General features: G+C 42.3%; 3 protein-coding genes across 3 annotated transcripts in view; all 3 read right to left on the reverse strand.

Annotated features, from left to right (window-relative positions):
- Positions 1-1,896, reverse strand: part of meis3 (myeloid ecotropic viral integration site 3) — an 8,008-nt gene extending 6,112 nt beyond the window's left edge. Inside the window, exon 1 of the mRNA XM_030777230.1 lies at positions 1,885-1,896. Coding sequence (XP_030633090.1) covers positions 1,885-1,896 — 12 coding nt within the window. The remainder of the gene's footprint in view (positions 1-1,884) is intronic.
- A 12,057-nt stretch (positions 1,897-13,953) lies between these two features.
- prss16 (serine protease 16) lies at positions 13,954-19,738 on the reverse strand. Its single transcript, XM_030777976.1, has 12 exons — positions 19,678-19,738; positions 18,957-19,132; positions 18,742-18,841; positions 18,342-18,471; positions 18,081-18,204; positions 17,880-17,957; positions 17,701-17,748; positions 16,955-17,239; positions 15,332-15,470; positions 14,916-15,095; positions 14,203-14,354; positions 13,954-14,013 (listed from the first exon to the last, which is right to left on the reverse strand). Exons 1-12 carry the CDS (start codon positions 19,736-19,738, stop codon positions 13,954-13,956), a joined length of 1,533 nt encoding a protein of 510 aa, XP_030633836.1.
- A 419-nt stretch (positions 19,739-20,157) lies between these two features.
- On the reverse strand, positions 20,158-25,703 carry ech1 (enoyl CoA hydratase 1, peroxisomal). The gene is made up of 10 exons (XM_030777751.1): positions 25,441-25,703; positions 24,421-24,589; positions 24,069-24,157; positions 23,491-23,615; positions 23,069-23,117; positions 22,644-22,708; positions 22,245-22,315; positions 21,747-21,818; positions 21,135-21,285; positions 20,158-20,741 (listed from the first exon to the last, which is right to left on the reverse strand). Exons 1-10 carry the CDS (start codon positions 25,472-25,474, stop codon positions 20,637-20,639), a joined length of 930 nt encoding a protein of 309 aa, XP_030633611.1. The 5' UTR covers positions 25,475-25,703; the 3' UTR covers positions 20,158-20,636.
- Between the last annotated feature and the right edge of the window lie 206 nt (positions 25,704-25,909).

Raw genomic sequence — 25,909 nt, forward strand, 5'->3', positions numbered from 1 at the left:
GTCTTACTGGTATTGGTAACAGGTTATCGATATAAATACAAAATGAATGATGAAAAACTGAAAATTCTGGACGCAAAAACAGTGTCATCTATCTGACTGTGTTCCACTGTTTACATTTTCTGTTCTCTCGGGATAATTTTACAAAATGCTTTCTAGTTGGTTTTTGGCTCATTTGGTTAATTTGTGCCCAGATACATTCAAAGTAAAAGCAGACCTGGTGGTCATTTTATATGTCTATGCATAATATTTCGTATGGCAAAGACAGCGGAGAATTAATGAAACTCCACATTTCACATGCAAACAAGGACTTTCAAACAACTCAAATCATAGAGTTAGGTCAGAAGCCCGATGTATAACGAGCAGTGTATATGTCCATGTTGGGCTTGTCTATGGACAAACAGCGTATTTTGAAAATGTTGTTTTTGAAATGATACTCTTCTATTTTATGCTACCTTCTAAAAAAAATTAAGCATACATACTGCAGGGTGAAAAGCTGTGTGCACCCGTCAGTTGTTCAACTTTCCCTAAACATTTTGGATAAAATTTATGAAACTGCCATATTCGATCAATCGACCGTTGACTGAAGCAATCACTTTAACGAGGCTGTTACGTAAAACAACTTACCGTTCTAAACATGAGTTATTTTTACACGCAGTCGTTATTTTGCTTAGTAAGTTGCGTGAGGTAGGCTATCGCTGATGTCGCTGAGTATTATCTGTAGGCCACTCCAAAAACAATACGAATAGAATTAAACTGAACGAGAAACATTCAAACTTCATTACAGTGTGTCCATTCTTTGCCTTTCTTAAGTTTGCAAAATAATTGTCGTTCATGTGAAACACAATACGAAACAAACTTGCCAACAATGTAATATTTCAACCATGAAGAATGCAGGACTACGACCCTGAAGAAATCAAAGACATACACACACTATCCTAAACTATCTCCAGACCCGTTAAGGCAGGCACGAGAGCCTTTAATTGCTTTGAACTCAACATTTAATATAAATGCCAATATCAAAACATAGCCAAAATATTAATAAAGATGGTGTGTGTGAATGACAGGGGGTAGCTAATAAAATGATGACGAGACTAAAAACAAGGATCTCCCTTAAAAACTGGAGAGCCTCAGTCGCAGAGCGCGCGTCTTGATCTACAGACGCAGTGTAGCACAAAAGTTGACCTACTTACCGAGTTCGCCTGTCTCTCCCTGTCTCCTATTTTCTTCGACCTAGTCCTTCTAATATTTCTTCATATAATATCTTTCCTCTGTTGTAACTCAAAAACATGAGTCGCAAAAAAAAAAAAAAAAAAACTAAGCTGAAACCGCATAGGCCGATTCTATTAAATTAGTCCAACACAAAGCATAACATTATGTGGAGACATAATTCGGTTACCTTTAAACAAGATCGAGTCAATCTTTTCCTCTTCTTAGGGTATGATTCTACTCACATATTCAACAGTTCTATACTTGACAGTGACAAAAATTGTCAAACTGATATCGTAACACAATGCAACTCTACTGTCATTGTTATTTACTCTCTTGTTGAGATTGCCAGGCCTAGGCTATAGTTACATTTTGGATATAAAGGGTATTTGTTTGTGTTTACTTTATCTACAAGACGGTTACAAGCTACGGAGAAACAGCACACGCCTGTTAAAGACGTCGGACTGGGATGCTGGCGATTGGGAAGACGCTGACAGGGAAAGGAGCCAAACGAGGACGCTCTAATCTCACACAGCCTTAAAAAATTTGTATTATCAAGAGGTTAATGTCGACATTAATCCCAGAAGAGGCTCGTAGAATATTTTTTAAATTTTAAAATGGAAACCTTATGGGCAATAAACAACACAGCACAATGTAAACATTAAAAAGCGGACCTACCCTCTTATCCATGCGACACGGAAGCCAAGCTCACACGGGGAAGACGATACAACAAACCGACAGTCCAGTTCAGGCTTTCAGTCACTCGCGTGCACAGTAACTGATGGAAATAAAAAGTGTATTTTACATCATGCGGGTTGAATTGCAAGATCGTTGCAAATCGCAATTAGCCCATTCTCTATTAATAGCTTGCTGAGTAGGCTATCTGGTTGAAAATGGAACTGAAGGGAGCCTGCATGGCCTGTAAAATACCATTGGTTACTCAGAAAGGACGGTTAATGAACACATTTAATATCTCCGGACTAACAGAGAGGTAAGCAAACAGCATGATAACACAAACTTTAAAAGTGCACAGCTGAAATTTGTTGAGCGGGTTTGGCTGTAAAGTATTAACCTACGAGAGCTTACAATAATAATAAAATATGCACAATATTATCTACTAGAGCGATAGCATTAGGGTAAAATTTTGAAGAACCCGTAAAAAAAAATCCCACCGGAGCAGAATCCCAGTGCAGTTCTAGCTCCCTTTCAGGCCGTACCACGAGTATCCAACATGAGCAGCGGTTCGGATGGTGAGCTGGTCCGGACGACGTATCTTGTTCGACGTGCAGCAGAGATGCTGGGCACGATAGAATCGACTCCTTTTTGGTCCTGTGCTATGTCCATGGACCGAGGCGACAGACCGGAATGTGTCACTGTGAAAAGAGCGATGGAGCTTTAAACCAGAGCGCTACAGAAGAGAGGATGGAGGGAGTGATGGAGATTGGGAGTTGTTTGGGGGGTCAAAACACGACGGGGTCTCTCACCCCCCACCTTCTTATCTCACACGCTGGCGCATTACAAACGCAGACCCTCGCGTTTTATCTCAATGGCACGCTCGCTCACTCACCCACGCACACTCTTACCCACTTTCGCCGTCGCTAAGCCATGGCTAGACCGTCTTCTTGCAAGCTTGTGCAGACAACTCGGTCTGATCCTCAGTATTGTGTGGTGGATTCTTAGGGTCAGCATATTCCAGGGGCTACGGGATAGTGCGTTCATTTATTAATGGTCGCCACCGTTACCCAGACTGTAGACTGTACACAAAAAGGTTGCTATTGCTGACGCCTGAAGCCACTTCCTTATCTCTCCCGTTCTTATCTTTACGGAGCGCATTTCAGCATAGAATCAGCTCATGTTACGCTAGTAAAATACACTCTGCATTGGTCTCTCTGGTTTATCTTTAGGCTCGAATTTTTATTCAAAACGAAAGCTTCGTATATCGTTTCGGAATGTTGAATTGTTGTTACAGCGACATTAGCTTATCCGACTGGATGATCTGAGTTTTGGTTTAAAATAAAATTTGGCCACTTAATGTCTCAGCGAACAGTTACACAAGGGTTTACGTTATCTTGATATTCTTAATATTGCACTCGTAGAACCATCAATAACATTTAACCCATTTTTATACCCAGTAAACGACCAATAATGACTTTAATTATGATGAGAGGGTTTTAACATATTGTCGTACTGTTGCTGACCGCAACTCTTTTCTTCAGTTGTCTGTTTTATTGGATGAAAGAGGCTTCGGTGGTTCAGAGGTGTAAAAAAAAAAAATACAGAAAAACAATGACCTTAGATGGGTATAGTTACCTGCTTAACAATGTTTTCTTGTGAATTGCAAAAGAAAAACTTTCGCAGCCTCGAGGAAGACCAAAACTTCGTGTTGTGTTGTAAATTACCCTTAAGTAACATAATAATTATTCCAAACGTTTCCGTCACCTCCCACCCACTGAGAGACTCCGACATGCGGCCAGCACTTCAATCGCAGCGTTATTGACAGACATACTGTGCAGGGCCGAGGTTCGCCATGGGCGGCGGAGAGGCATGACACAAGCGCAACCTTAAAGCATGGAAGCATCAAGAAACCTGTGGTCTTTTAAACACAATGGGAGGGTCTCCCCTTCTAGCGATGATCATAGCTAAAGAGGACTTTAACAGAGAACCTACAGGGTCACTCAGAGGTATCAATAAGAGGAGAACCCTTTGAATGCATGACCAAATGGGTCATTTCCACATGCAATTGGTTTGATGTGCTGTTTTCTTTCTTTCTTTCTTTCTTTCTTTCTTTCTTTTTTCTTCTTCTTCTTCCTTTTTTAAAGGTCTTTATATATATATATATATATATATATATATATATATATATATATATCATCTACAACATATGAACATTTTCCAGAGAAAATCTTAAGGATTTTTAAGCATGTTTTAATAGATTATCTCATTGCTGAACTTCTTTTTGGTTGCTTACAAAGCAGTAGGCCAGAGTCCTGAGTGGCCTATGCGGGAATAGCCTGCTTGTAAAGCTGAGGCAGAGAACCACTGTGTGTGTGTGTGTGCGTGTGTGTGTGTGAGAGAGAGGGTGTGAAGTCATTAGAGTGTTGGTGTGAGTGGGGCCAGGTTGTTGTTGTTGTTGTTGCTGTTAAGTCTTTTCTGTTTTATGTGATTGTTTGTCAGGAGCTGTCAGAGTGGGACCGCTCGCTCTGGGACGTTTGTCACTCAAAGCCCCACGTCTGAGATGTGTGTGGGGGTCAATGTCAAGCTACGTGTGCCTCAAAGTCACGCTCAACTATTGGCAGAAAGAAGAGGAGAAAATGTCAAGTACACACACGCGCACACGCACGCACACACACACACACACACACACACACACACACACACACACATACACACACACATACACACGCACACACACACACACACACACACATACACACACAGACAGAATTTATGAGCCATTTCTTCTTCTTCTGTCCTTCAAGTCTTTCACTTTGTGTTTTTTTCTTTTTTTACTTTGAAACAACTGATGTTTCACTACTCTGAGACATACAGCAAACGGTAAGCACAGAATCACTGTCCTTAAGACAGCCCTGCTACTGCTGGAATTGAGTGGCTTTGCGCTAATTAACGTTATGGATCCATGTATCTGTCTGGATCGGCGTGTGTGTGTGTGCGTGTGTGTGTGTGTGTATGTGTGTGTGTGTGTGTGTGTATATGTGTGTGTGTGTGTGTGTGAGTGAGTGTGCGTGCGTGTGTGCGAGTGAGTGTGCGCGTGTGTGTGCTTGTGTGTGTGTGTGTGTGTGTTTTCCCTGAGGGACAGCCATCCTCAGGTCAGTTCTCCACCTCAGGGCCACGGGGTCAAGGGCTTTTCATCATCTGATAGCGCTCTTCATACTTTAAGAAAACATACATTTCTACCCGTAATTCACTCACAAGTGTTCCTCATCTGATTTGGTGAAAAGATAAGTATACATCCACTGATTTATTGACTGGAAATATGCGTTTAATGAAAACATTGCTCTCGGCGAATGATGAAAAGGGCCTGATTCGGTTGATTAAAACAATGTTAAGTTCTTTAATAAATATAGACGTTCCTTCCTATGTAAGGCTCTACTAAAATAAAATTGGATCTGAACCAATTTATGGGAAAAGCAGATTTATATCTTATGAAATTGTTAAAAACAAAGGTCAATCATAAACTGATTTGGACCACCAACTGTTGTGTAGTCACTAGAGGACCCATAAACCAAACCTGGTATCAACAACATAAATAATTTTCTATAACATGTCTATATTTACGTGGAAATGATGTCCTCTTCTTCGTGTTTTATTTTAGTGTGTATATACTTGAACACAAAAGTGTTTATGTTTTTAGAATCACTTTGAGATAATTCCCTTATGAGACAAACAAACAAGAACTATATCAGCTAATATTTATTGTTATTATTATTACTATTAGTATTATTATGTTTCTAGGGAATATTGTTGCTCTGTTTTGCTGATTTTAATTTTAAATAATAAGTCCCCTGGCATTTATTTCCAAACAGCAGCAAAGTCTAAATATCCCTCCCAGGCAAACAAGCCAAACACGAGGATAAAACTTGCTAGATCATAATCCTAATTGTTCTCCTCTCTGTCCCCCTTTAATATTGCAGTACAGTATTTATACCACCTGCTAGTTCATAAAACGATACACAGTGAAACGTTCAAATGATATCTGGGGAGTTTAGATGGAGAGGTTGCAAAACGACGTCAGGGTCCCCTGCGGTTTCAATGACAGAACCAATACCGCTGGACTCGACTTCAACAACACAAACAGACGTGTCTTAATCCAAAAATAATCCCTTTAAAATCCTCCCAGGACGGAGAGAGTAGCCGCCCCGCGGTGGAGAAATAGTAGCTCGTATTCGAGAGTAGTTACTCCTGTTGTCCTTGGTTGACAAAACTTGACCACCCATGCTAGTTGACACGGTCGACTCGACCGTAAAGTGTTATGGCGGCCGTGACCCCTTTGGGGTGCTTTGGTCAGCCCGAGAAACATCAGAGAGAGAGAGAGAGGGAGACCGACAATCAGACGGCGGTGCTTACAGCGGAGAGTGGAGGAAAGAGGGTAAAGGAGAGAGCGAAAGAAAAAAAGAGAGGAAGAAAGTACAGGGCGCTTTTTTTTTTTAACCTTTTTTTTTTTTTTTTCTATGACACCCCACTTCTCTAGTTACTGTGTCGTCTGGCCGCGCACTCGTAAATATCTTTTCACCTCCCTCTCGCTCTCGCTCCTTTTCGTTCGGCTCTTTCTTTAAACCTCTCATTCTTCTCTTTTTATAGATGTAATTTTCCCTCATCCTGTCTTTCTCTCTCTCTCTCTCTCTCTGCAATTAAAAAAAAAGAAGATTTTCTACTCGTATTTAAAGTCGATATCACCTTCAACCACTTTAGTGTAGTACCACCTGCCCCCCTACTGACAACCCTCCCTCCAGACACCCAACTCCTTCCTCTTTTGGGGGATGTTGGAAAAGTCATAGATGCCTCTCTGTCTCTTTGGAGATGCTCCTAATTTTCTCTTTATCACTCTCACGTGTTTTCATATGCTTACCCTTTTTTTCCCCTTTGCCTTATCTCTGCCTGATTTTCGTCCAACCAAAGATTAGAACAAGCCATGGGTTGTGGGTTGTTTTTCTGCCCTCTGTCTTCACTGCACCCATGTGTATGTGTGACTGTATAATTCTCTCACTCTCCCTGTCTGTCTGTCTGTCTGTCTGTCTCTCTTTCTCTCTCCACCTCTCTCCTGACACTTTCCCTCTTTCTTTATTTTTTCTCTCGTTCCCTCTTTCCTTATCTTTCCTGCTCTCTCATTCTCTCATTGTCTTTCTTTCATTCCCCTCTCTCTTTCTCTCTCTCTCTCTTTCTCTCTCTCTCTCTCTCTCTCTCTCTCCCTCTCTCTTTCCCTCCCTCCTTCCTTCCCCTGTTCTCCTTACAGATGGAGATTAACTCAGGGACCGAGCCCCATTCGTTTCCCTGACTGTTTGTTATTAAGGAGATGGATGGAGGCTTGCAGTGCCAGCCCAACGCAGTTGCAATTACAGCAGCACCCATGATAGATAGAGGGAGTGAGAGAGGGAGCGCGGGAGGAGATGTAGAGAGGGAGATAGAGAGAGGGGCATCTATCACGCCCCTTAATCTACCTGTCACTCTAGGGTAGAGGCAAGAGAGAGAGAGAGAGAGAGAGAGAGAGAGAGAGAAAGAGAGAGAGAGAGTGAAAGAGGGAAGGAGGGAGGGAGGGACAGAGGGAGAGGAAGAGAGAGAGGATTTCGCCTGGCTTAGATCTGGCCTGTTGCTACAAAGGATGCTAATGTTCTTGTATGGAAATCCTATCCTACAGTAGACGCAGCATATAGAAGTCGGCCAGAACACGGAAGCCAGTCCCATTAGCTGCGGCTTAAGCAGTAATCATTTGATTGCACTGCAGTGGTTACAGTAAGAATGGCGAGGAACTCTAAATTGAATCCTACAGTGGATCCAGCTTCTGCGAGAGTTCACACAGGTTGTTTGACACCGTGAACCCGAGCTGTGTAATTACATTAGGTTTCAACAACACAAGTCTCTTAGGCGGAACAAAGCAAGGTTGTTATTTCAGAACAATGACAAAAGGCCTTTTTCATTCGAATATACATTCAGATGTTTTGCTTTGGTCCTGGATCAAACGTTGAGCTTATGCACGGTCGGTTGTTTGCTTGATTGATGCGTTGTTGATGTGAGTTGATTCTCTGTGCTGTAGGGTTGTTTGGATGGTATTTTTCATTGTTGTTGATGTCGTGTATTTTGTATGGCTGTGGAGCTGACACTGATGCAGTATGGGTGCGTGTTTTCTTGGCCAAGACTAACGGTAGAGGAGTTGGATACTCCCAGGCATGGCTACTCAGGCATATGGCAGACACGCTGACAGACTGTATTTGTTTTTAGATGAAGTGTGTCTGTGCCGTGGTACTAAAGAGTGATTGGTTAAAACAGCAAAGAATATCACACACACATGCACGCGGCGCACGCGTGCGCACACACACACTCGCACACACACAGCAAACAAATGCATGCTATAGTAGAAACAAACATACACATGCACACGTATGTGCGGACTGGAAACGCTACCAGAAACAGACACTTATACATTTCCAAAAGGAACACGGAATTCACACACACGTACATGTACCGCACACCAGTATCAAATAAATACATGACAACAAAGACCCGGCCCCCAACACACACACACACACACACAAGCACGCACGCACACACACACAAACCAATGCTTGTTGCTAATATATGTACATACATCACATTGTAATGCGATACCCTTTTTCTTCGACAATGTTACAGAAATGTTACGGAAAAAAAGTAATCCAAGGTTCTCTCCTTTCCAACCACCCCACCCCACCCTCTCTCTCATCTGTCCAAAGAAGTGAGGGATGGGATGGAGGGATTAATACTCTTCCGCTGGCCATGGAGATGATGGATGGACAGATCTGGAGAAGGACAGAAGGAGGAGGGGTGGGGAAAGCAACGGGGCAAAGGAGAAATGCTACATCAGGAGGTTCATAAATCGAAACCGAGGAACAGGTCTGCATCACAAATTATTAAAACATTGTTGGGAGAGTTTAGGATAAGCAACAGTTTTCTGATTGGATCAGATTTATTTTTCCTACTGGGGTGGATGTTTGGATGGAGAACGACTTGATCTGGTTTTCTGGTTCTGCAAAGTCAACGAATTTTCTAGAACAGTCTCGCAAACTCCTTGGTAAATAGTAGTATTTGACCGGAGATGGATTTTTAAAAAGCCATAAATGATAAATATGAATATGCAGGAGGATTTTTTCTATGCGTTTGCGGAACTGCAACACCATGTTGTTACTTCTGTAATGTGATATAAGCTTTGGATGAAATCGCAGAATTCTTGAGCGTGTTTTTCGCCTGTTGTTATTATGGCTGTTTGAGGTTTTCGGTCCTCTGTCTTTCACGAGTATGGATTTTCAAGAGGAGAAATAGAGGATGGCGTTGAAAAGCAGGGAGTTTCAAATGTCTCTCAGAGCAGTACAGTACGGGCAGGGTCATTTCCCCAGAGATCCACACAGTTTCTGTCCCAGCACCAGTGCAGTGACCTGGGGAGAGATTCTCTGGGCACAGGGTCTGAGGAGTGTATTCTTACAAGAGCCAGAACAGCAGCAGGATGGATGAGTGTGTGTGTGTGTGTGTGTGTGTGTGTGTATGTTTGCGTGTGTGTGTGTGTGTGTGTGTGTGTGTGTACTTGACAATCTGTTCTGTATTTATAGTAAAGATATTACTAAACGATAGTAAGATAAGAACATAGTGATTAATCTGTTATTAAACATTGGTTCATAAAGATGTGTCTTATCAGGGTGGATACAGTCTGACTGAAACTTTTACATACAGTTATGTGTCCCAATGGAGCATCGCAGTTACTGCATGAGAACAAAAGACCATACGTTAACATATGAACATGTGTTAAGTCTACAAGTGAAAAAAAAAGTACTGTTATTATTTTGGGTGTGGGGTGTGTGTGTATGAGTGTGTATATGGATGTGTATGTGTGTGCAGGAAAGAGAGATAAGAAAGAAGAGAATGTGTGTGTGTGTGTGTGTGTGTGTGTTTTCAATCAGCATCTTGAGTCATCTGTAAGTGCCGTTGTGCTGTGACCTGGCTAAGATCAGATAAAGTGAGCCCCCCCCACCCCACACACACACACACACACACACACTGCCTCCCACCCTCCCACCCCCCACCCCTCCATACTCCATTTGTCATGGGCCAGCTGTCGGCCGCCTGTGATTGGTTGTTGTGTGAGACAGATAGCCGATAGGCCCTGATTAATAGTTTTGGCTGTGGCACTTGCTCATTGATCAAGGGAACGGGCAAGAGGGAAGGAGGGGTACTGCGAGTGGGAGGGAGAGAGAAATGGAGTGAGAGTGACAGAGAGAGAGAGAGAGAGAGAGAGAGGGGGAGAGAGAGAAAGAGAGAGAGAGAGAGAGAGAGAAAGAAAGAGAGAGAGAGGGAGAGAGAGAGAGAGAGAGTGAGAAAGAGACAGAGAGAGAGAGAAAGAAAGAGAGAAAGAAAGAGCGAGAGAGAGGGAGAGAGAGAGAGGGAGAGAGAGAAAGAGAGAGAGAGAGAGAGAGAGAGAGAGAAAGAAAGAGAGAGAGAGGGAGAGAGAGAGAGAGTGAGAAAGAGACAGAGAGAGAGAGAAAGAAAGAGAGAAAGAAAGAGCGAGAGAGAGGGAGAGAGAGAGGGGGGGGAGAAGAGGAGAAGAGAAGAGTAGAGAATAGAAAAAAAGTAATCTTGTGCTTTTGCCAAAAAGCTTTGCTGAAGATCAGATTGTTCTGAAAACATCCAAATATATTTTTTTGCAGTAGTTTTCTGGCAATAGCACTGTGCTGAAAAATGAACTGGCAGTTTTCCGTCTGTTGATCAATGAAAACAATGCTGGTGTGCTTTTTTTTAAAAATTTTTACATTTTTTTTTTAGATTGTCGGTTATCAACTGCGTCTGCATTTTTCAGGTTAATCCATTTCTCACTGCAGTTAAGGTCAAACATATGCAAATTAAAAAAAAAGAAAGAAAGTCCTCATACACCACACTGACCTATGCTAAAGCCAACGAACATCCTGGTGTTTTCTCCAGATGACTGCGTCTTCGTCGATATCTCCTCACGCGTACGTTTATACAGTATCTACACACTGTCTCAAAACTATGAATGTTTAATGTAAAACATTATTAAATTACACTTACCTGCTGGGCCTGTTACAAATAATTTAGGCAAACAACTGCATTTAAACGACATTTAAATAGAAGTTAAAAGGTTACCCGAGCCCATTGTAATGTAAGATAATGGGTATTAAAAGAATTAGAACGAGACAAACTTGATATCGTAGATGGGCTTTGACGTTCGCTTGTGTGTCTAAAATGGCTTCATTTGAACCCTTTGCGGTTGTAATTGAGACGGGAAGTGATTAATATGTTAGTGTGCAGAGAATTAATCAAGTTCTGGGTGTATGAATTTGGGAGCATATGTCCAGATGTAGTGTGCTCCTGATCATATCTCAACATGAAATCTGAATAGGAGGAGTTGAGTGTAAAGAGCTCCAAGCGTTCAGATGTGTGTATCGGGGGAACGTCCGTGTGTGTGAGTGTGTGTTTAGGCAACATGCATGTAAGTGTGTTTGTAAGTGTCTACGAGCATATATATCTGTGTGTGTGTGTGTGTGTGTGTGAGAGAGAGAGAGAGAGAGAGAGAGTGAGAGAGAGAGAGAAGTGGGGGGTGGGGGAGCTGATGGAGCTCTCTTGGCAGGGGGGTCAGTGGTAGGAGGTCATGACCTGGTTGACCCTGAGGGAGTGGAGATGATCAATCAGTGAGGGGCAGTCCAGAGCAGCAGGGACCCCACACTCCCCTTCACTCCCCTAATGACACTGCTCCCTCCCACACACCCACTGCCAAACAGATGGCCACGGGACAACTGGCTCTTCCTCACCTTACACACTCACACACACACACACACACACACACACAGTCAAACACATACACAGAAACATACACTCACTCGCACACACTTACAGAGACTCTGTCCTTCACATACACACACACCAAACGATTCACATGCATACACACTCACACACACACACACACTCGCACTTGCACTCGCGCGCACACACACACACACACACACACACACACAGATTTTGTGACTGTGATTCTATTGATTTTCTGTCCCTAATGTTGTTCTTGCAAGCTTTTAAATGTAAGTCACTCTGAATAAGAATGATCACATTTACTGTAAATCTAACATATAAAATACCTCACAAACAGCCCGGAGATACAAAGATACTAAGATACAAATGCACAGATGTGCCAAAGTGTGTGGGCACACATAAAGATCTTAGTTTTACTTTTTAAGAAAAAAAAATAATAAAAACAATTCAGTGCCTTGCAAAATGAATGTGCCGTGTATTCTTCACATCATTAAAAAGGAAAAAGAACAGAGGCAAGAAATAATACTAATAATTATAAGTTATTCCCTGCATACTTTATTACTGCTATCATAATTATTGTGAGAATTAGCATGTAACAAACAAACAAATAAGAAAGAAAGAAAGAAAGACAGAAAGAAAGAAAGAGGGATTCAACTCCAGTTAAAATAGAATAAACCATATGCTTATATATAAAATCCCATTTGCTTGTCTGTACTTAAGGTGTCATCGGGAAGAATCAGTTAGTTTCACTAGCTCTCTCCTTCTTCATCATAGTGCCGTTTTTAATATAGTCAGTAATATACTGTATTGCTCTAATATTGCTCTATCAATCTACAGACCATCGTCCATAATCACCCATAAACGCAGTCATTGCTTGCATGCGACAGTGGAGACGTAATTAGAATCAGAACAGTCAGATGGTCATTATCCGTCCATGTTCAGTCATACATAACTATGTAACTGAGTGGAAATACAGTGGAACCACTGCAGGCTATGTCACTTTTGTTTCGCTAGTCTAACGCTAGTCTTAAACAACAACAACAACAACAAGAACAAAACCGATTTGTTGCAACTGTAGAAGGGCAAATTACCAAATTGAAACTACACGCTGAAACAACGTTGCCGTAGCTGTATAGTTTTCCATGCTGAAAACCACCACAAAGAATTTACAGTCGTTCATTCAAGTGACTTTACTGTAGTCTTACACTTCAATTTTCATACGATTGTCAGGTATACCTCGGAGTTTTCAGATTGGTTAATTTAAGGACGGGCGAAAACAGAAACAGCAACAGCGCCCTCTGCTGTACAGCACGCTAAATTTTACAGTTTGCCATGCAAAAATGCAGTCACCTAATTTCGTCCAAATCCTATAAACGAATAGCGTCCTGTATACCATGCGTAGGGACAAAATAAAGAGAAAATAGTTTTGCACTATAATTGAATAAGATACCAACAGATGGCTTAAGTACTTCCCATAAAAAAAATAAACCAAGTCCTTTTGAAACATGTTTGTTCATGAAACAGATAAATATTTTATTAAAGTCAAGAGAACAGACAGAGACCTCAAATAATGCCAAATTCTAATCACATAAAAATAGTTTTTATTTCTTTCCCAGTTCTCATATGGCTTTAATTTTGCAAAGCACCAATTTGAGAAAGAAGAACACGCTTTAATCTTTTTAGTTTGTTTTAGCTTAGTTTAGTTAATATGAAAAATAAAAACCTATGTTAAAGAGCAGAAAGTTCATGTGTCTTATCCAAATCACACCCAGAGTTAGCAGGTAGACATCACTCACACACACTCGATATATATCATCAATAAATAAAATATCAATTAAAAATTCCTTATATTCCCCAATGCCACAATCTAGCTCTGTATATTTAAACAGGTCACTTCCCTAGTCTCTCTATAAAAACTGTAAAGCACTGAGCAATCATGGACCACACTCATGTACACACACACATCCACACGCACGCACACACACTCACACACACACACACACAGACACACACACACACATACACACGCACGCACACACGCACACATGCACACACACACACACAGACACACACACACACATGCATACACACACAGGTTCTATAATGGATTATGGTGTGATGTCTGGGTATACTGTATGTTGAGGAAACAGGGAATGGTTATGGCAGGTCAGGCAGGTGGGCACAATCTGGTCATGTGATCGACCCAACTCGCTGTCAGACTCGTCAAATCATGTGATTCCACGCTGCTTCCTTCAGCCAGATGGCAACATGCCTTTTGATGTGCTAGAAAAAGAGATAGAGAAAGACAGAAAAAGATAAGAGAGAGGGAAAAGAATGGAGAAAAAAAAGCTAAATATATAGTGAGATTTCTGATTTTTCCATTTTTGTTTTTTTTCCCCCGAATTTCATTTGAACTATATTCCTTTCTCCACAAACCCACTGCGTTACTGTGTGATGCTGTTCGTGTCTCACCTCCCTGGCATGCTGCAGGGTGGGTCTGTCCTCAGCCTTAGCGGGGTTCATGTCGGCGCAGTGGGCGGTGTCAGGGATGAGGAGAGCCCTGTCTCTATCCATGGCTGTCCCATTATGCAAAACGCTCAGCTCTTGCCACGGGTCAATTTTACCTGAACGTAAGAGATACGTGTGACTAAACAGCAAGGTTTTGTTCTGCAAAGTGACCTGTTAACTGGATTTATGTTACACCTGGAGGCAGCTGGAGTCAGTCCCTTCCCTTAAGCATATTTTCATTCCATTCTTGTCAGGTTAAGTATGTAAGTGAGTGAGTAATTAAAATAAGTGACTAAATAAGTAATTTCCTTTCAATTGAATTTTTATTTCAATTAAATCAGTGACCTGTTTCAGGTACCCTGAACTAAAACACTCCTAAAATGAAAACCAATCCATTCTCACAAAAAGGGACTCGCTGAGTTCCATCTCAACTAAATCACACAGCAAATAACATCGAATTCTGCTGGTGTTAAATGCACCTCATTAGATATAATCAAGTCTGGGAGATTGAGCATGGTGAGACAATTGAAACTCTGCCACAGTTAATTTGACACTGACAAACACTCTCTGAATACATGCTGCGCCTCTGATCGAGACAAAAACCACCAGACTTCACGTCCCACACAACTCTGTTTCTCTTTCAAAACCACCTGTTCAGTTTGTCATTATGAACTGACCGTTGACGTAGAGGACGTGATGTGTTTCTGGGCGGTTTCCTCCGTAGTAGTGGTTAGTGAACGCGATCCGCTCGGGCAGGGTGTGCGTGGGGATGTCGAACACTTGGGGGCAGAGCTCGGTCTGAGACTGAAGGGTCAGCATGCGAGAGAAAGGGCAGCTCGCGTCTTCACACGTCTGATCTGAAACAACGTTCGTGTTACGAGTTAATGAACAGAATTACAAGCGAACGAGAAGTCACATGATTCGATGCCTCTACACGTCAAGAGATCAATGTCGAGCGAAAAAAAAGTCCAAAAGTGAACGATATGAAGACGGGGGACAACAGACTGGTGTGAAAAGAGACGGACAGACAAAAAGACAGACAGAAACAGAGAGAGAGAGAGAGAGAGACAGGGAAAGTACGAGTGGTACTAACAGAAGCCGAACTCGGTACAGGTTTGATAGTACCACTGCCTGGACGAGCCGGTCTTTGTCACTGTGGTGTTACTCAGCTCCTCTATCGTCTGCTCGTGGGACGCATCCAGACAGGGGGTGTCCTCGGAATCTTGATAAATCTGAACCAAACGCACAACCTTATTCACGAACACAGGGCTTCATCATGCTTGACCGTAACCAAATGCACAACCTTATTCACGAACACAGGGCTTCATCATGCTTGACCATAACCAAACGCACAACCTTATTCACGAACACAGGGCTTCATCATGCTTGACCGTAACCAAACGCACAACCTTATTCACAAACACAGGGCTTCATCATGCTTGACCGTAACCAAATGCACAACCTTATTCACGAACACAGGGCTTCATCATGCTTGACCGTAACCAAATGCACAACCTTATTCACGAACACAGGGCTTCATCATGCTTGACCGTAACCAAACGCACAACCTTATTCACGAACACAGGGCTTCATCATGCTTGACCATAACCAAACGCACAACCTTATTCACGAACACAGGGCTTCATCATGCTTGACCGTAACCGTAACATACAATAGTTATCAGACAGTAAATACTTAACACATGGAACGGATGAACTGATTTTTTTTTCCTCAAGAGGGTGTTGCTACTCTATGAAAGCTAATTATATTGTAAGTATCGCTTACAACTGCGGTCAGAGCACATTTTTGACACCCAGGATTAAGAGTGTATCAGGATGATTGGGGAAAATATCTTACTGTAGTGGTAAATGGTGTCCCCTAGTGGTCATATATGGTAAACGCTTTAGATAAAGGCTAACGGTACAAGCCTGGAGCACCTGTGTCTTTCCAATTAACTCAAGCCATTAATCAAAATTCTGCATTAATAGATTTACTCAATTAGGTGCCACAGATGAGCAAGATCCCATACATGACTGCTCAAGGTCGTACACGCGCTTAATTGCGTATCTCGTTAATCGCTATATTAGTCTTGCTAATTAGACTAAATTATCCTCTCAAATGCTATGCGTCGAGATTTTAAAGAATGACTGGAAAGCTGTGATTCTAAGGCAGCTGAAAGATGAATAATTCTCTGTCAACATGAAGCTGGGGACTACTTTTCTCAACACAGAGATCCCCGTCTTATGAAAAGTTGATAGCGACCGAACGTAATGGCTAAACTACCCTAGCAGTCCAAACAGAGGTTGACAGCCTAAATTTGAGGCATCAAATAATCATTTGTCTGCGTACTTCTAGTGTTTCTAGTGGGGTTTATTTGAGGTGTCAGTAAAGTTATCAGTATACATGTCAGTTTTATAATAACCCAGAGATCAAGGCCCATATGTCTTAACAATCTCAGAGCAAGCATTGTGAAGAGGTTCATGATCTAGGATCAGCTTTTCTCTACCCGTCTAACTGTATTTACGGGATTAAGAATAATGAAACACTGAACCTGAATCAGATTCTGACCCTGATTCAGGTCCAGATGTAGCCCTGGCTCAACTAACAATGTCCCAAAATACACAAGTCTGTAAATATAAAAATGAGGGGCATGTAAAATTGCTGAAATTATAACTGAGGTTATATTGTTATTGTGATACTGAGGTTATGAGGATACCTCCACTACTTTGATCAACCGATCATATGCCTCCAACTCTTCGTCATAACTTTCACTCTTATTGGTCATGATGTCACAAAGCTGGCTGATGCTTAGGGGACCGCCCTCTTCGTTGTATTGGACAATTCCGATGACAACGTCAGCCAGGCTCTGCATCAGCTCGATCTGGTCATCGTCGCTGTCGGGAGTTTCACAGCAATCGAAGTCCTTCCCCACCTCAGTGGTGTTCCCCGCAAAGAGGGCGGCCTCCACCGCCGCAAACGCCTCCCACACGTTCCCTGCACACTACAGAGAGAGAGAGAGAGAGAGAGAGTGAGAGAGAGAGAGAGAGAGAGAGAAAGAGAGAGAGTGTGAGAGAAAGAGAGAGAGAGAGAGAGAGAGAGAGAGAGAGAGAGAGAGAGAGAGAGTGAGAGAGAGAGAGAGGGAGTGTGAGAGAGAGAGAGAGCGAGAGAGAGAGAGAGAGAGTGAGAGAGAGAGAGAGAGAGAGAGAGAGAGTGAGAGAGAGAGAGAGAGAGAGAGAGAGTGAGAGAGAGAGAGAGAGAGAGAGAGAGTGAGTGAGTGAGAGAGAGAGAGAGAGAGAGAGAGAGAGAGAGACATGCAGTACAATGATACACAGTCACATCCACCTAAACTCACACACCCATACACACACACACACACGCACGCGGGCACGGGCACACAAACACACACACACACAAACACACACACACTTGCCCTCTCCCACACATACACCCTACCACACTCACTTTGTTTGAGCCTCCAACGCTTTCATCCATAAGACTTAAACCCACCATCTGCAGGAAAAAAAAAAAAAAGAACTGTGAATTTGACTCCAACCACACTCACAAATACAGTTTTCCTGTTCTCACAAACCGCAGTTTACACTCTAAAGATAATGTTAGGAACAAAAAAATGAAACGTTCACCTTATTGTACGAGGAGAAGTCAAGTTTGGCTCGTACCGGGGCAGAGGAGGCAACAGCGCCGAAAATGAGATGGGGGAACTGAAACACACACACGTAACAGATAAACAGAGTGTGTGTAAGTGTGCGAGGGTGAATGGGAAAAGCACTGCGATATTTGTGGAAGACTATCTGGGACGAGAACGCAGAGGACTGGACGGGTACCTTTCCCCTGAGCCACGCGGACAGGGCTCCGGCGTAAGAGCCGCCAAAACTGATCCAGGTGTTCTTATGAGAGAGGTCGTACTGCTGGCTAATGTGGCGGTGAAAGGTAGTCAGGTCTGCCAGACTGAGAGACAGACAGGGAAAATCATGATTCAGGCACTGAGTCAGCGTCTCTCTCTCTCTCTTTCTCTCTCTCTTTCTCTCTCTCTCTCTATGACGCTTACGACTCTCTCTGACTACTTATGCCTGTGTGACACTCACGCCTGTTGACTTGAGAGGTAAACCAGGTTCTCGACTTCCAAGCCATCGGGGTTGATGCTGTCACCATAGAAACGGTGTTCCAAAGCCACCAGCAAAGCTCCAAACTCCTCTGCCATCTCCACATGATGACCTGGCGGATGGAGGGAAGAAACGGGAAGAGGAAGACATGGAAAAAGGGTGAACAGACAAAATTAGAGAGTGGAAAATTATTCCTCAAGTACGGCAGAAACCCGAGTGTTACTGTCTGTCAGCTAAAGTTGTAATGTTTTCTTAATGTATTTTTGAGACACGTGTAAATTCATTTGAACGTCGTGAAATTCTATTGCTTCATTTTGCACATCATGGTCATGAACTGTGCAGGTTTATGTTAAGAGCTGAACGTGTGATAATGGCTGCCTACCAGCTAACACACTGGTTTCAGACATAGGCCCCTCTCCCCCAATGTAGAGGAAGACTGGTCCCTCAGGGCGGTCCCAATAAAAATCATTCACATAGAATTTCTGTGTGTTAGAGAGAGAGAGAGAGAGAGAGAGATGAACTCAGCACCCATCTGTATTTACTCTGATATGATGATGTGTAAGACTCTGACCTGTACAGAAAGTCAAACCTCCTCACCTGAGAAAAGGTCTCGGTGTTTTCACCATCAAAATGATCCAGAGGCTGGTGAATGAATCCCTCTTTTGGACGAGCCACGTGTCCAGATTTGCTCAGGGCGCGCATCAAAAAATGTTGTTTTCCTCTTTGCTCTCGCAGTCTATGGACGCGATCCTTAAACCTCCAAAAAAGTCGTCCTGGGACACACAAACCGACACAATGAACATTTCCACTGATCACCTACAAAAAAAATTTATTTTAAAAGTGCGATTAGCATAGACGGAGAAACCCCTTGTGGATGGTGGCGCTTTCAGGCGTCGTTGAGAGCAAAGCCATATACAGTAGTCTTCTTCTACAGCCGGCACTTACATTTTTTCAAATTCTATTTACCAGTTTTCTTAATTGACCATGTTTTGGTGGTTTTCTGCCAAATGATTTGGCATCCATTTATGAAAAAGCCAGTGTGGCAGAACTGATAAGACTTGAAACCAAGTTATCAGTTTATACCAAGTTTGTTATGCGCAAAAAGTTCCAAATCATGTTTATTAGCCAATTTTAGGGCTCGTTGAGGCATAAAGCTTCATTAAAATATTAAAACTGAAACATAATTCAGTATAATAGTTAAATTACAGTTATGACTTCTTATGTCGAAGTACGAAGCACGAAATCAATGTATTCAGTCTCATTTTGATTCGCAAAGGCTGGAACAAGAGGTTAAATGTTTTCCCCCCTCTTTTCTTACCAGAGCACGCAATGTCCAAAAGTAGAAAAAATATCACCCGTCGGATCGGAGACAGAATCATCGTTGCAGATAAACCTTTGCAACAAATACAGCTTCACTCACTATCGTATAAATTCACTTTAACTGGCTAATAAATGTATCTTCAGAGAGAGTATATGAAATGATCTCGTGTCCAGCGCTATCGGTGTATGTGTGGTGTTTTTGGTTTCGAACGAGTGTTTTAAAGGTAATCTAAGGAACAAGCCGAACTTAAGGTCCGGCGTCTGTGCTTATCATCAGACGCAACGCACACACCAATCAGTTTACCAACCTGACGCTCTACATGCGGCGAAATATGAAAGCAAAAACATCCTAGGGCGACTCTCATACTTAGATACATCATATAAAAATGCCATAATAAGTGATATTCAATAAGCTGCAGTATAAGATATAGTACAGTACACAATGTATGGCACATACGATGACAAGACAGAACACATCCAATTGGCAAAGAGTAATTTATATATGCACAACAAAAATAAGGCTCTAGTCAGTTGACATGTGCTTAATTCCATGGTTATTGAATAAAGAAAACCACATAGCAGTACTGTCACACAAGGAAGTAAAAACATTCAAGTTATTTAATGGTAACTGATGTGAGTTGACAGTCAGTAACCACTCTGTTGTAACTGACATTGTCTTTTGAGAACAGTGTTAAAGGGAGCAGCAGTTATCATCCTAAGCTTCATTCTTACAATAATGAAATCTTATCATCTGCCCAAGAAAGATGATACCAGCGCAGAAACAAAATCCGCAGTTTCCAAAGGATTTTGCTTTGCTCTTCTACAACCCGTGGACCCGACTGAACTGAGAAACTAATTAATTGTAAGTCATGATGTCTCTGTGTGAAGCTGAAAACAGAGGGGTCTTTGCGTGGCCCTGGTGTTCCAGGCCCTCTCTGAATCTGTCTGTTTTAGAGCTCAGAGTTTGGAAAAGGGCACTTCTTTAGGATTCTTCTTCTCCATGGCAGCCTGAGCAGACTTCATGACGTCGTCTGTCTGCAGCATACTCATGTTCCATGTCGCCTGAGAAACATGAAGGAGGGAGAGAGAGAGAGAGACAGAGAAGGAGAGAGGGAGAGAGAGAGAGACAGAGAAGGAGAGAGGGAGAGGGAGAGAGAGAGAGAGAGAGAGAACGTGTATGTGTGTGCGTTTGTGTGTCAGAGAGAGAGTGTGAGATAGAAAGACAGAGAGAGAGAGAGAGGGAGAGAGAGAGAGGTAAAAAAAAAAAAGTGAACCGTTGAGACTTTCATTTTGCTGACTGATGTCTGTAAATTAGAGTAACACACTGAAATGAAAGGAGCTGGCAGTCCAAAGGCTTCTCTTTCTCTCTTCTCTGACTACATCATTTCTTCCTCTCTCTCTCTCATCATGGTTTAGTGCACTACTCTGTGGCTCTGGTTCCTTATGGACTCTCACCATGTAATCCAGTGCTTCAGCCACAGAGTGGTCCCTGGAGTAGATGAGGTTAATTTTGGTTCCCTGAACTGCAACAGGACTACGACCTGCGATTTCCCCAGCCAGCTCCAGAGCGCCTGCCATCATAGCATCTTTATCCGGAAACACGCGACTTCACAGGGGGTGAGGGAGAAAATAGAAAAAAAAAAACAACAGTCATTAACTATAGGTCCATTGCCATTTCATGAGGGTCATTACTTTCTTTGAAAATGCGGTTCACTGTTAGTGTTGCGTAGCAGTATGGTATGGTGTCCTGTAAGGGACATCCACACTAGTGAAAAAAAAGATACTGCAATTCCATGGTAGAGTGTGCATTCAGAGGAAAAGTAACACGTCTGTATTTTTTCTCTACGCTTTCAAAATTCCAAACTCGTCAAAGTTCCAAGGGTTGTGCTAGTAGTTTAAACACAGTTGTTGAATTACGATAACTTCAGGAGAAAATCATACCTTATCCAATCAAATGAGTCTTTGATGTTGTGTTCAGCACATTCCTTAGCAAGACAAATGTACTTATATACTAAAGTGTATACACACACACACACACACACACACACACACAAGCACTACACGCACCTCACCAGACCACAGCTCTTGGCTTCGTCGGAATACATTTTCCGTGCTGTCAAAGCCAACTCGTTCACCAGACTGGGAGAGAGCAAAGACCGCTTTTAAAAACACTGAACGGACATGACTGTGCAACTAGAAACAAGAGACACTGAATAACGACAGCAAACAATCCTATTTTTCCACGTCAGAGAAGCTCTCTTATTTACATTTTTAAATTAGCATGTTTATGATGCACGACGGTTCAAGTCAAGCATTAGATAGAAATTAATACTGATAATCAATAGTCCGAGGTATAGTGTATGAAGGGTAACTAATATTAATCTGATGTATGATGTATGGATGGTAATTAATGGTAATTTGATGGTGTATGGATGGTAATCTCAATCTCGTCGATAATCCATCAAAAATGTAAAACAGAGTTGATGTGACAGGAGATTAATCTGTGAATATGATGGAATGATGAATGTCTAATCTCGTGCTGTTGTTACATATTTAGGCTTTTACCTGCGACTCCCGATCACCTTTGGCAGACGCTGCAGGGTCCCCACATCTGCTGCTAAGCCAATGTCCACCTCCTGACAGAGGAAAGAGGCAAAATATCTTCAGTACTACAACAAATGTACGTTATGCAGACATATTTCACAACTGTTGATTGACAGGAACTGTAACTAGGACTCTGGTGTAGTTTTAGTGGCACAATAGTTAGATGCTATGTGGTGCCACATTTCTTATCAACCTCTGCAGTCTCTCATTGGTTGAGGAGTGCAAATACCTGTTTCCAAGGTAACAAAAGGAATCAGTCTCTAATTATGAAATGAGAGCAAAAAAAAAAAAAAAAAAAAACCCCAGCAGAACTTCAGACTGGATGTGAGGGGTGGTGATGCAGATGAAGGCCGGTCCTACCTTAACCTGGAACCACGCGTCCTGCGTGCAGAGACGGATATCACATGCTGTTATCAGATCCACCCCTGACAGACAGAGAGCAGAAACGCTTGGAATGCATCACAATGCAATGACATCACATCAGAATGAATATATTCCGCCAAACTACACTCTGACGGGTGTCAAAATCCTCAAAGACGACGCTCTCCACGAGCGTTCGTTCCGACCGAGCACTCCTGCCGTCGTTAACCTTCTCTCAACTACTCAAAATTATTAGGCAAAATCAGATGGTTCATGGTTTTGGCAGATCCCTGCAGACAGCGCAGACCTCATGGACTACACTTTGTACAATGTATATAGATGGTAATTACTGATAATGCTCCTGTCATAGAGGAGCTCAGGTCCTTGCCCAGGGTGAAGTGTGTCTCAGTGCACCAGTCACTCACCTCCTCCTATACAGGCCCCATGCACTGCCACCACCACAGGTTTTGGGCACTATTTCCAGGAAACCGTCAGATCCGATTGGACAAGGTGACAGAAATAAATAACTGACGTTACATAGTGTTTAATTACACTGGGGTACGAAACAGTGAGTGACACGTAGACTAATGTACGTTTAATGGATGCCATGTTTACACTTAAATCTCTGTAGCATGACTTAAGTTAACTGAACCGTTTATGAAATATGTTAGCGTGACAATTTCACGTCTGCGCGACTGCCCGTAAACTGACGACGATCATCCACCCTGCAATAACACCGAAGCCATGGTTAACTAGTTTTTCTTTGTTGTTGTCGTCGCTGTTTTTATAGTTCTTTAAAAATGATCGGAATGAGAACCGCGAGCACGAAATGCTAAACTTTGATGACCTTTTCAATGACTGAGAACGTCTCCTGATATTTGGAAATGATGCGGCGAATGTTCCATGATATCCTGGCAGTGTCGTCCCCTCCGGGCTGCAGGACGTCGCTGGCTATATCCATCAGATCGATACCTACAGGGAGTTTTCACAGAGTTTTCATCATCACAGGAACTTTCTTCATAGGCACATGGATCACAGTCCCCCTAATGGGAAATGTGACAATATGGATTTCTTAAAGAAACAAACTGCTTTCCCAATTAAAGAACAAATCAGTCTAAAAACATCAGAGCACAATGTATGTCGTGTAGCTTAATTTTTTGTTTACAGATGCTTTGTAACATTTTTAAACATGACTACCTAAAAAAAAAACCCTTTGAAATTAGTATGTAGGGGTCCTTATATAAAGCTGGGGTTTAAAATATATTAATATGGATGTTCTACTGAATGGTATACGCATACTGGCACTTTCTTCAGCAAACATGCATAAGAGACAGGTTAAGCAATGACATGAGTCTATAGACATGACTGAGACAACATGACTGATCCCTGTTTCATGGCAGGTTTGTGTTAGAAATTAAACTTTACCTGCAGTGAACATTTTCCCGGCACCTGAGACGACTACGGCCCGACACTCAGAGTCTAAAGCTATCTGATTGAAGCACTCCACCATTTCACTGAGAAAAAGAGAGAGAGAGAGAGAGAAAGAGAGAGAGAGAGAGAGAGAGAGAGAGAGAGAGAGAGAGAGAGAGAGCAATATACATACTGAATAGCATTGACACTGGCTCTTACACTGATGAATGGAATCTGAGATCAGTGTTGGGCACATCAGTACAGACCACCCACTTGTGCTTTGAAACTTAACTGTGCACTGTGTTGTACTAATTTTTCCCAGAGCAGGGACAAACCATAACAGGTGTGTACTGGTCAGGGACAGTACCTCCAGAAGGCTCTGTTCATGGCGTTACGTTTCTCAGGGCGGTGCAGTTCCACATGAGTGACCGCATTAACAGGCCGACTGACAGACAAGGTGGAGAAAGGAGGGGTGGGGCCTGTTTGTGATGACATGGTTCTTACAGCACTGATGGCAGGAAGCCAGAAACTCCTGTCTGATGAACACAAAACAAGACAAAACGGAAAGATAACATAAATAAAATAGTTACGGGAAGAGCAGACAGCCACTAAGGCTGAGGTTCATAACAGGCGTTGTATGGCAGTTTCACAAATGCTGTTGCCATAGTCTTGAAAGCACTCCAACCTGAGGACTTGAAACACCTTTTAGAAGATTTGACACCCTGTTTGATTTACGTATAAAGTACATACAAACCGTATAAGCAGAAGGCGATTTGCAGGGGGATGAGGGGGGATGCCATCCCCCTTTTTAACCTGCTATCCCCCTATATACTCCACAGAGTAGTGTCAGTGACCACTGGGCCATCCCCCCTGTTAAAATATAACAAATCACCTACTACGTATAGGTATCCGGTTTCGGTCAAATGGAAACTGGACTCCAAAAAAGGCTTCAAAAATCAGAACCCCAATGGAAGTGGCATTAGTGCACAATATGGGAAATACTGAACTCCTATGTTGTTAAACTTGATGCTACCCCCATCACCGACCTTTCACCTACTTAGCACGTAACCCGGGCGCTCAAGGATCCGTGTGGTAACTTAAAACTGTTGTTTCTAAACATACTTGACAATAAACAAACAAACAAACAAACAAACAAAAAACACTTTGCTGACTACACATTGCGTAAAAATCGTGAAGTACCACTTTGCTGTCTGGTAAAAAACAAAACAAAACATTGGTCCATTACTCACTTCCCTGACTAGACTACTTAAGTGGAGTGGTCATCAGTGTGCTGAGCTACCACATCAACTCCACCGTTTTCTTTTTTGGTTGTTGTTTTTATTATGTAAACTGCAAATAAATGTACGGACGGTTGAAAGTTACTTACTTCTCATCAGAGTAGATCTGAAAATGAATGTCATTGCCCTTTGATCCAGTGACCAAATGACACTTTCTCTTGCAAGAGCGTTCGAACGCTTCCTAAACAATGAGGTTCAAATGTTGTTGCAATGACGTCTCCTTGTAATTTCAATGCATCAGTCACAGTATGCGTAGCTTAGATAGATTTCAAAACAGTAGCATTCACTTAACCTGCAATTAAGTTACATTCATTTGGCCGTTTAATGTTTTCGTCCTTTTTACTTTGAACGAACACCATTAGCTAACGCTACATAGTACTACGGCGTCCTGCAAGGGACAGTTACCTCAGAAAACACGAAAGCGAAATAACATGACGATTCCGAAGCACTCTTGCAGTTCCATACACACATCGCACAATTTGATGTACGATTCCTAAATCTTTGTTTTAACGAGTAGTTCCATTTCAACCGCCTGATAGTGAAGTTTGAAATTAAGAT

The sequence above is a fragment of the Chanos chanos genome, chromosome 6 (assembly GCF_902362185.1).
Source record: "Chanos chanos chromosome 6, fChaCha1.1, whole genome shotgun sequence".
In the NCBI taxonomy this organism is placed as follows: Eukaryota; Metazoa; Chordata; class Actinopteri; order Gonorynchiformes; family Chanidae; genus Chanos; species Chanos chanos.